This window comes from Apteryx rowi, unplaced genomic scaffold (assembly GCF_003343035.1).
Source record: "Apteryx rowi isolate R43461 unplaced genomic scaffold, aptRow1 scaffold_65, whole genome shotgun sequence".
Lineage (NCBI taxonomy): Eukaryota > Metazoa > Chordata > Aves > Apterygiformes > Apterygidae > Apteryx > Apteryx rowi.
Genome location: NW_020450927.1, coordinates 3,340,797 through 3,352,812, shown reverse-complemented (window position 1 = coordinate 3,352,812; position 12,016 = coordinate 3,340,797). Strand labels below are relative to the sequence as shown.

Here is a 12,016-nt window from a genome sequence, read left to right as displayed (position 1 = left end):
ATGTCTAAACCATTTGGAAATAACTGATACTCCNGATTTGATCAAGGTGTTTTAATGTAATTTTGTGTTCCGTTCTTTTTTTTTTTTTTTTAATTTAGTGTCCAAAGCAGTTATCAGCTGATCCATCTCTTCCAGTTTTCTTCAGGACACTAACATATGTCTAAACCATTTGGAAATAACTGATACTCCTCAAAGTTTAAACTCTAGAGATCTTTACCTAATTACTTACACATTTATAAAAATATATAAAAAAAGATTTGCTGAGAAGGTAATTGAAAACATATTTTCCCCACTCTCTTTATCAATTTAAATACATTTGAAAGTTCTTTGAATAAGGATTACTAAACGGGAAGTAGCTGGGAAAACTCTGTTGGCAGTGATAGAGACCCATTGCCACCTTGTGGCTCGCTGTTGTTATTACTCCTCACCCAAATGAAAAAACAATGTTATTTTAGTTTGGGAGTAGGTAATGGAGTGAACAGAGAGTTAGGAGGGGCCGAAAGAAGTTCTTGAACACGGCAGTGTCAAGAGAAACCACATTGGCATGTAAAAAGGAAGTCCTGCTTCAAGGTGGGCGTCTCGGGCTGAGGCATTTGGTTTGTCCCTCTCTGCCACAGTAAACCTGAGGCTGTTACAGCCGTCTCCCCAGTAAGCCAACAGGCACGGCCTGTAGTAGCCTGACCTGCAGCCAACAGCCTCCCAGCTTAGGGATCTTGGAGCCATACCTACAACATCTTTCCAGAATGAAGTTTTTGGTAGTGCTGTGAACAGCTAACAGCGATGTAAGGAGCCCCTAGAAATAAAAACAACTTATCCACAGCTATTGTTATTATAGTCACAGAAAAAAACACTGGAAGATAAACACACAAAAGTATTTTCTGTTAAAATATCTTTTCATTATAAATCAACTGCAGACATTTTAAGGATTTTTTTTGAAGGAAACAATAGAATTCCTTAGTATAAAAGGTAGACTTACAGGGTCCTGTTTCTCTGCTGTTACCCAGTGTTACACATAGGAGGTATCACTGGCAACTGGAAATTTGTAGTAGCACAACAAAACTGGACTCTGAACCTCCAAATCCCCCTATGGCATGCTTTAGTATGTTATTAACTCCTGATATTATCGGTACCGGAAGAACTCTTTTAAAAAAAATTGGCCTTGTTTTAGAGTAGTTACTCAGCTTTTTCATTTTCTGAACTCCCAAACAAATTGGTCAGCTTCATGCTAGGTCCTTGTTGGTGTATTTAGAAGAGCTTTGGGGCCTTTATTCAGAAGGCTATACCTAAGGGTGGCCCACGTGAGATCTGTCTGTCTAATCCTTTTGCATGCTGCACACTAGTCACAGGAATAGAAGCAGGGGACCGTGCCCTGGTTAAGGTGAATGCAGGCTGCAGTAAAGTTGGAATGCAGGACTTGGTATTTCTGGAGACAAGAAGCAATAGATATAGAGAAAGTAACACTGAGGACTTCTCCTAATCTCTTTTTGCAGGAGTCTTCTAAAGCTTCAAGGCTGCTAATGAGAAAGATATCATTTGCCAGATACAAATGAGGGACCTAGAKCAAAGAGCAGCTTCAGAGGTTACTAGCTTATTTCATAAAGGGCTTGGAAAAGGGGAATAGGACTTTGAAGTGGATATGGGAAGGAATGGGGGGTGAGAGGAAGGTGTGGAGTCAGAAGCACGTGTTCACATAGCCTTGTATCTATAGCAGACAGGACACTATATGGTGCACCACTGCTACTCAGCTTCTCTTTGCCGTGCTGAAAGGACTGATCAGCGTTTAAGGTCAGACTGATGGCTCTGTGTACAAGTTGCAAGATGGACACTGCCAGTTCAAATACAGACAGGCAGATCTGGAAATAGCAAAGCACTTTCAGGGCACTGCATTCCTCCAGAAACAGTCAGGTGACACAGAACAATTTTCTCTGCAGTTTGGCTTGTTGGTTGTGTTCTCTCCCCCTCAGAGGGCAAATCTCAGCCTCAGGCTTTCAAAATTTGTATGATTATCAGAATGTCCCATAAGTGAACTAGTTTTCTGAAGAAACAAGCACAAAGGATGGTCTTTGAGGACCTCATGGAGGCATAATCCTAGGAAAATATCTTTGCAAGGACAGTGTGCTGGACATGGTCCCCACCACTTCAACTGAGCCCTTGCGGTCCAAGCGATTCAGCAGTGCCAGCTTTTCGCTGCGCCAGGGCCTGCAGCCCACCCATTGTCCGTGTTGTGGATGGGTCATTCTTTTCCAGGCCCCGACTCTTGCCTAACCCACGTTCCATATGTATAATTCGCAATAATGAGGTTCAGCTTTTTCCCACTCTAAAAACACTTTGGTTCTTTGTGTTTTGACAGTCTTCAGCAGGGAAGTTCAACTCCTTTCAATGCATCTTTAGTCAGACAATAAATTAGAAGCCTTCTCCATTTGTCCTGCTACTGAAGTGGAAGTTTAAAAGTGACATAACTGTGAATAGGCAATAATGCAGTATCTTAGGCAATAGTCATCTTTTCTCTACCTCCTGCATGAAAGTTATTGTTGAACATGAAATATGTGCCACTTTTCCCCATGCAGTTTCTGTGCTTTAGTATGTAATTCATTGCTGTAGGACACTTCAGATGTAAAAGATGCTGTTCTGTGTGAAAAATGAATTATTCTGTCTCATTAGAACATAGTCTTTGAGTATGTGATGAATTCTTTCTGCCATTTGKCTGTCAATCTTTTACCCCATCAGAAACACTGTGTCCTTTACTGAACTATGTCGTTGTGCCAGATATTCTCTCTCTCTCATTTCCAGTTGGTACTTCCGTAGGGGCTTTAGAAATGTACTGTCTGTCTCTTAGAAGGAACTTGGACTCTTCAGACGTGCTGTGTAGGGCAGAGTTACCAGTGGACTTTGCAACGAGCATACTTGGAGTCTTCCCTGAAAGATGTGTTAACTTTAATGTATAGGTAGAGACACTGAGTCACAGAAGCAAAGTGCTTTGCCAGTAAATGCACAACTGGATAGAAAACAAGAGTTCTGTCTCCTCTGGGATTCCCATTTGACCTGAAAGTTGAAAGCAGCTCACAAAAAGCTCGTTAAACCCACAATGCCAACTCACCACTTCCTCGCTTGTTATGTTTAACTGGAAAAAAAAAAAGCCAACAATTCATGCAGTGATTTTGTAGGCCTGCCATTCCCACACAGGAATTGTGCTGATTTCTCTGCAGCGTTTCCTTTTTACCAAGGCAAGAGGGAAGACAGAACAGTACTGACTAGACGGGGAAGGTGGCTTGCAAAATTGCCTCTTAAAACTGTCTCCACAGCAGGAAGTTTGAGACACCAGCATTAGCGCACCTTCCCCACAGTACAAAACCCTCCAGTTTCTCTCTCTTTTCTTTTTATAGCATTGGAGTGGATGGATTTGGTCAGTCCTCCGGGGTTCCTGGCCGCCCTGCAACTGCGTATGGATACCGCCCGGATGAACCTTACTACTACAGCTATGGAGCACGATAAAGCAGCCCCCTCTGCAGTCCAGGATGCTGCCTCCTGCCCCTGGAGGAACCAGCCTGTGTGTGGCTGGCAGTAGATCCATCCTTTGGTAATGCATGACTGTACCATGATGGGTCCCTCATTAAGTATCCTTTGGCATGTGTAGCTCCAGATAAACCTAGCCTTTCTGGATCCAGTGTTTTAGTGACTGTTTGCTCCTCAGTTGCTCTTTATTATCATTTTTGTACAGTATTTGCTCTGTGACTTGAAAGCAAGTATGGGAAAGCTACTAGACTGGAAAGTGTCACGTTATGTATATTAAGCTACTAATTTAATTTCTATTAAATATAAAAACCTGCATTGTCAGTAGTGATGAATGTGTTTCTAAACGATGTTTCTTTTGTTTTACAAGGCATTTAAAAGCAATGCTTCATGTGAAGTGTGTTTAGCATGGACTGTTTCCCTTTAACATTTCAGTAACAGGAACACTGTTAAGCCGCAGCATCTCCTGGCACTGCCTTGGCACATACTTACCAAAGTCCAGTGCTGGGTCTGAAGGCTTTAACAATGGAAGGATGGCACAGATTCACTTCCCTTGGGCTTCAAACACTTACAGTCCAGCTTAAACACTTAAAATTAGAAACTACACTATAAAAGAATACCTTTACCATAAACTGTTTTAATAGAGTTCCTGTAGACTGAGAGAAGACAGCCACAAACACAATGAGGACTAGCAAGAAAAGAACACTATGACTTAGTTCAGAATCCAGATGCAGAGTTTTCCCCCCACTTCCCCATCCTAAAATACAAATGCATCCTGTCCTGCTTGTTCACAGGGTTTAAGTGGGATCGAAGCACAGATCATAGCTCATTGACTGAGCAGCAGAGACAGGCTAAGACACCTTCACTTTGGATTTATACTTGCAATGTCTGGGATTGCATTAAGCCATGTTTTGAAACATGCTGCAGGCAAGCAGAGTTTAGGCTAAAGCTATTCTTAAATTTTGTACCCCCATCCATAATAGATACCAGAAAGCATATGGACAGGTGCCCTTTCTGGACACAGCTATCAAGACAGCAATTCAAATAGTAGCTCACTTCTTAAAGCAAAAGCTCCCCCCAACTCATGATGAATGGCTATTAATTTGCAGTATTGTTCCCCTCCTCTTTCCTCCCTCATTTCTGGTTTGTACAGAAAATTGACTTGAATCAGGGGCTGATACTACTAAAACAATAGCCAATAATCCCTTAAGACCAGTGTATATGCGAAGAAGGTGATCTTCAAAGGCATAGAGGTGTTTAGGAAGTTGACATGGTATTGTTCTTATGCCTTAAAAATATCTTTGAACTCCAGATTGGCTAAAACTTTGCTTGATCTTTTAAAAGTGTACAGGTATGTTTATATGCACTATTACTCATCATGTTTCATTCTGCATGACTGGAAAGGCTTCCAAAATTAGCCATGGTATTTCTTACCAGTTTTCAGCCTCCTCCCTGTGCTGGCTTCACTTACTGGAGGTGGGTGGAAGAACAGCATTGCCAGGATTACAACTATTATTTTTTTAAACAGTTTTTAACTAATTCTTATGCAATTTATTAGAAAATTTAAGATCTCTGTAGAAACAGTGCAGAAAACTTGAATTAAACGRTTGGGGTTCCTGTATCATCCCTTTCTAGATTCTTTCCATTGCTCTGAGCCCACACTTTATCTGCCCAGCAGTTGTGCCACATTTAGTCAACAAATTTCAGCTACTTTATAGTTGCAGCTGTGACAGGAATAACCCAAACTGCACATTCACACTCTGGCTTTTCTTTTTGAGACTGGCACTCACACATTAGACTCTTCCAGAAAATTAACATGAAGTTATTTAAAGCAGTTCCCCTCCTTTTGGAATGTGGGTTTTTTTTTTGGGGGGGGGGGGAAGTGGGTCCTTAGAGTATATGCAAACTGTCAATGAAACTGAAGGAGCCTTTAATTGGAAGCTTCAGGTTAACGAGAAACTAGAGCTGAGCTTCAGCAAATGGGTGGGTGTCTGTAACTGTAATACATTTGTGACCATGCTGAGAATAAATGGCAATGGAAAAATCCTGGCTGCATTTTTAGTATTCAATGTTAGGAGCTTATGAGAAAAAAATAAAAGATCGAGTATTTGTAGCTTTGCCTGGCAACAGCTAAAAGAAGAACATCATTTATCTGCAAGCAGAGCTTGGTAAAAATTACTCAGCACTTAGTAGCCTGAGGACAGAGCCTGCTAGCCAGGATGAAAACCAGCTGTGCCACTATATTCTCTAAGGCAGGGGAGAGGCTGATTTTCTCTTTAATTACAATCCTGGAGCCAGAAAGGGGGAAAAAAGATATGAGCCCGTACACTTTCCAATCTATAGCACATTTCCTGTGGGTGTCAGAGGGAGACTGGAGATTCTGACCTGCAGGGTAACTTTTTAATTATCTGTATTTATGGATTCAGTCCCTGAGTACTGTATCCTGCATAAAATGGGGCGAGAAGGGATCTGCTGTCTTTTAACAACTTTGACTGCTTTGGTGCTTTACTCCTCTTCCTTGTTTCTCTCCCTGACTTTGTATTGCTCTTTTCTTTCCCTACAGCAGCAATCCCTAACCATCCCAGAACTGTCCTCTTTCCCACTCTGCTAATTAATTAAAGATAGTGGTTATGCAGGTGTTTCAGATCTAATTAGGCTGCAAAGTTAATAGCACAATTAAATAAGTGTAGGCTACAAAGTTCATACCTCTGTTAGCTATTATTCAGGCTTTCTGCAGATGTACACGATGCTGTCAGTGAGCTTTATACTTATTGCACCATCCTAAGATCTTATTTTAATTTATTATTTGTATCACACTGGTATGTAGGAGCTTACTATGGCAACACAGGGGGAAAAAACCCAAAGCAAACAAATATCCTTGTCCTAGACAGCTTATGAAGGACCTGTCTTTCAATACTGGTGTATGGGTGGAGTTGTCTGATAACAGTTTCACATGCGTATTTCATTCTGAGAGACTACCATGATTCTGCTGAATTTAATCCACTCTGGATTAAATTAAACAAGAACAAGATGCATCTTATTTTGAAATAAGCAGGACAAACTCTGTTTAGATGGAACAGATTTCAAGTCCCTCTGACAGGTTCTTTAATGGAATTCCTGTAATACAGCACTGATGAACTAAACTGTCTACCCTTAATGGGAAAATGCTTTGATTCCTGTAAAGAGGACCGTCTTTACTGCTGCTTAGSAGCACCAAAGTGCTGTTGCCATACATATATTATGTTGATAAAGATCCCAAACATACCTGTCTGCTAGAAGGGAAATATGCCCTCTTCTGCACCTCTCCCCAGATCTGCCTATTACCAATGCAGATATGATCATTTCCTTTTACCCTCTCCTTAGTCTGTGATTCTAGGCCCCAGTTGAGTGAACAGCACCAACTTTCATTTCCTCTCATTATTACTCTCAAGAAAAATAAAATACAGTGAAGCTGACTTCTTAGTGCAACTTCTGCTCCAACTGACAGCACTTAAAGTTGTTGTGACCTGCTCATTTTTGTTTTGTGACGTTCAGGAGAGAGTGCTGAGGGAACAAGAGAGGTACTGGAGCTGTCTGCCTGCACAAGCTGCAGAAGACGAGACTGCACATAGTTCACATTTAGAAGGTGACATTTGCAAACAGCCAGTCTAGAAACATACTTGAATGAGAACATGGATTTTTCTGGAATTGGTATGTAAGACAGGATATTGTTTTGGGCTGGTTTTGTTTTGTTGGGGTCCCCACCCCCCCAAAAAAGAGAAACCTACTTCTGTTTATTAAGAAATTGAGTACTGTAGAAACACCTTTGGCAGCAGAAGGCTAATGTAATGTAGTTGTATCTAACATGACTATGTGGCAGGAGGACATCATTGGAAGAGATGTCAGCTGCAGTTCAGGTTGCTGCTGGGAGCATCACCCCAGTCCTATTTGTGCCCTCTGCCTCTCCCAAAGGCCTTGTGGCCTGGAAAAGGAAGGGCTGGGAAATATTCCTGCCAGTGCAGACAGCAGAGACTGAAGCAGAGACTGCTGAACACTACTACAAAACTGTCCTTTTAGATCACGGAGGCTCTGCTCTGTGTAGATGTTCTCTTTGTTCAACCTTTTCTACAGTGACTAGTTCACTGTCTCTCCAACTGTGCCAATCTCTTCGTGCCCAAATGACTTAAATAACCAGTTACAAAACCTAACAAGGCAATTGCTAAAAGCTCTGCACTCCTGCCAGTTCTGTTTCCTCTTTTCTTCTTCTACCCTTGAAAGAGAAGGAAGGGGGTACACACCTGCCTAATGAGGTCCTGAATTATTCTCTGGAGGTGCCTATGTTGGCTGTCTTTGCAGCTAGGCTCTTTCCTTAGGAAAGGCAAGTTGTAAGTATTGAAGAACAGAAACTAGCTCTTGCGTTTGTACAGCACCTAGTACAGTAGGGCCCTGATCAGAGTGAGCTCCTTGGTACTGCTTCAGTTGGTATGAAACAAGGGACTCGCATGGGGAAAGCAGATGAAGGGAAGGAGAGCATCTCAGCAGAGGACCACTGGCAACGCAGCAAAGTGAATATGCCATAAATGACAGAGAGCAGTCAGCAGCTGAGGTTTGCTTTTTCCTGAGAGCCACACGAGTTACACCACTGCCTGAAGCCTGTTGCCAGAGCTACATGCTGTGAGTGGAAATCAGTCACTGCTTGTTGTTAAGAGGTTTCTGTCCTCCCCCTGCAGTTGTCCACGTCATCCAGTCTTCTGTTTCTCTCTCCCCCCACCCCCTAACATCTGCCCAGATTGTAGGCCTGGAGGCCAGTGTTTTCTAACATGGTCTCAAATTCAGGTACATAAATCCCTGCTCAGGCCCCTGAATAAACTGCATGACTTCTCTATGGTGAGGAATGTCCACCATTCCCCTTATTTTGCACTTTGGGGTCAGGGTCTTTTGGTATTACTATTTGTCCCGTTTGGGCCAAAGACTTACAATGCTTCCTACCTTTGAAGGAGAGAGGTGGGATACCTGAGCTTCATTTTAGGTTCTGTTCCTGTGTTCATTATGTCACCACATAGTATGTGACATACTACACCTCACAAGGACCTGTTCTACTTTCCTGCACCCTCCTTCTCCCACCATCTTTCTGCGTGATTTAAAAAGACCCTGATCATCCAGCTGCCAATACCTCCATCTGCCACAGGTGTCGACTCCTCACAGCATGGTGCCCCGTTGTTAACCCTGGCGGGCCAGCTTACAGACTTCCCAGTGCCCACTACTGGAAGGAAGTCTTCCTCTTTGCTTACCTAAACAGACCATAAAGTTCAACTGAGTGGAGTTTGGGTGAAGATCTAAGGGGATCCCTTCTTCTGTCCAGATACCTGTGGTTTTGTTGCATCAAAGGGACTCTAGCATAAATGAGTTACTGGCCAGCAAACATGTTTCTCTTGGAGTATCTGCAATGTCCATGCTCTGGGCATGAACTAGAAGGCTTTGCCTGAAATGGGGGGGAAAAAGTGTATTACTAAAGAACACACCCTACAAAGTTCATGCCACATTTGACAGCACAAAATTTAATGCATGCTAAACTGGTTGAGTTTAGTTACTAAAGAAAGCCAAGGAGTTAGCACAGTTTAGACCACCTTTGTTACATACACTGCCATTGCCATTAAATCCTTGTCTAGACAAGGCCATGGGTATGGGGTGTGCTGTTGGGCCCTACTCACTCTAAATGTTAGGTTCAAAATGATCGAGCAAACCACATCCTAATGCCCTGGCGCTGCATGAAACTGGAATAACATTGGCAATATGAAAATAGTGTGTGAAAAGCCCAGACCTCCCACTGTACTATAGTAATTCCTTTCAGTGTTCATTCTGCTGTCCAAAATACTCACGTGAAATCTCTCCCTGGAGTCACTTTACTCTGCAGCATAGAGGGCAATTAGTTTTAATGGCATTAAATAGATCTCCTTATGATGCACGAGTTACACCACCAAAGCAAACGAGCAGGGCTCGGGGCAATGGTGCGGGGAGATCTGCTAGACGGACCACCTGCCTCGAGTATGTAGTTTTCACCCGTCACCCGCCCTTTATTTACGCTAGTCGAGAAGCTATTGTTAGATTCGCTCTAGCACTGGAGTGGGGGCTGAACACAAACGCCCTGAAAGGGAAACTGGGGAAGGAAATTAGCTCACCGAATGCAGTTGGGGGGTAGGAGGCAATCATACCTTAGAAGGAGGGAGACACCTATTCCCCATAAATCACACACACAGCTCATTTGCACAGAGCAGAGGAGGGTTCAAGTGAAGGGTCCCTCTTACTTGAGGCACAGAGCAGTAGAAATCAAGCAGAAGATAGGACTGGCCAGGGGACAGCCCAGCCAGTGGTGAAGGGTCCGGACCACAGCGCAGCCAGAAACCTCAGGGGCTGATCAAAGCATATGTTACACACTGGGATTTGTCTTTCGCTGGCTGCAGTTCAAACCACAACCTTGAATTTCTAACTTCCCCAAGCTGAATCAGACTGAACAAAGCTAAAAATCATAACGGCTTCAGCATAGCTGGTAAGTGCCTCTAGTAAAGGGAAATTTTCCAGTAGCGAAGGGCTATTCTGTCCAGCAGTCAGAGGCATGCTGAGAATCAGTGACTTGAAGCTGAAGCCAGCCAAAGCTGAAGTGGAAATACAGTTAGAGTTTGAACTGCCTGAGTAACTAAGCTGTGCAACAGCTTAGCAAAGGAAGAGATGGATTCTCCATCACCTAAGTACTTGATGAAATACTGCCTTTATGTAAGACATGCTCCCATCTAGAAACCATGGTCCTGGTGGAGGAATCAGTAGAAGGGACTCCAGGTGGCCTGTTGTGCAGGAGGTTACAGTATTGCATTGCAGCATCCTTCCTGGCCTTGAAATCCCCAAGGGAAGAGTCCTATGCACATGATCTCATAAACATCTTCCTCAGCATCCTTGAGCCATACTCAGAGCAGCCAGATCATGCAACCAGGACAGAGAAGTTGAAGAGGAGATACCCAAGGGGGAGAGGAGAGAGGAAGAGATCCACTCTTTTCCTGAGGAGTTAGGAAAAAGCAGGGTGAGGAAAGTTTCTGACCTTTGGGAGAGAGAAAAGTAACTGGTACTACCAGAACTGCCATGCTTCCCTTTTATCTTGAAGCCAGGGAGGATGCTACCAGCAACTGGACAGAGAAGTCCATACACCACAGCTTGTAGCCTTATCCTTGGCAGGTCAATACTTCTTTTAACAAGCATAGCATGGGACTGTCCCTTTCGTTTGTGGATGCCCAGCCTCACAGAGCCCTTTTTTCTGATACAGGCCCAGGACCGAACCGAGCAGATACTGGGGCATTGCAGTACAGGAAAGCACCATGTTTAGCAGCTGAGCACAGACAATGCTATCGGATCGATGCCTTTTGCACCCAGAATATCAGCTTTATCTAACGCTTCTGTAGTGACAGAGACTCTGTCTGGTCACCCTTGCGAGAGCAAAACAGAAGAGGCCCCCCCGCTCCTTGAACAGTCCTTTTCTAATAACAAACTCAGGTGACTTTGTGAGCCTTCGCACCCAGACAAATTCACAAGCTCCTCAGACCCCACCGCAGGCTCCTTTCCAGCCAGGCCACAGCGTGTCCTTGGCGTTGTCGCTTCTCTGCTGTGGTGTGCTACTCAGGAGAAAACAGCTGCAATTCCCTGCCAAAGCCGACAGTTCCTCCTGTATCCGTCATCCAGACATCGCTCTTTTCCCTCCAAACGTCCCGGCGGAGCTGGCAGTCCCCAAGCACCTCCTTCCCCTGGGGGAAGAGCAGCCCTGCTCCATCTCGGCCTCCAGCGGAAAAGCGGAGGCCAGGGTTTGATACCGAGGTCAATGTCGTGCTTTGTCGCCAGCCTCCTGCGGGGCTTTTAGGGACGAGGGGACCGCTCATTCTGCACCAGTACTCAGGAGCAATGGCTCAGGAGGCCTCAGGGCAACGTGTGGTCGAGCGCGGGCTCCAAATTAGGCTGGCTCGCTCTCCCCACTGCACGCGCCTCCGCGCTGTTACATGCCCACACCAGGATTCAAGAGAGAGAGATTCATCTTGGTGCAGAGAGCTGTCGTAGAAACAGCATGTCGTAGACTGACCCGAGCGGGGACTGAAAGGGGACAAGCGGGTGCCAAAGCACCAGAGGGAATAAACAGCAGGAGGAGGTCCACACGATGCGATGGTGCCCGGTTCAGCAGGATAGCGCGATCGCTGCATATCTACGTGAGGCATTTCAAGGGACCCAGCCCCGGGAACAAGGGCCAGCGAGTAAATTCCTGCCCCTGCTCCAGCCCCGGCTCGGGCCCCTTCCCCGGCCTCCGCCTGCCCACCCTCAGCGCCCCTTCGCCCGCGACCAAAACGGCCGCCGCAGCTTCGCGGACGGGCTGCGCCACCGCGCGTGCCCTCACGCAAGATGGCCGCCGCCCGCCGCCAGGGGGAGGCGAAGGCGCGGCGCGGCGGCGCTCTGCCCGCCCGACTCGATGGTGCGCGGTGCCGGAAGCGCGAGGCGG

At 45.1% G+C, this 12,016-nt stretch overlaps 1 protein-coding gene across 3 annotated transcripts in view; it reads left to right on the top strand.

The window, feature by feature from the left end:
* KIFAP3 (kinesin associated protein 3) overlaps nucleotides 1-3,845 on the top strand; it is a 67,165-nt gene extending 63,320 nt beyond the window's left edge. For all 3 annotated transcript variants that reach the window (XM_026084770.1, XM_026084771.1, XM_026084773.1), the window contains one exon: nucleotides 3,384-3,845. In XM_026084770.1, coding sequence (XP_025940555.1) covers nucleotides 3,384-3,492 — 109 coding nt within the window. In that variant the 3' untranslated portion in view covers nucleotides 3,493-3,845. The remainder of the gene's footprint in view (nucleotides 1-3,383) is intronic.
* Nucleotides 3,846-12,016: the final 8,171 nt, after the last annotated feature.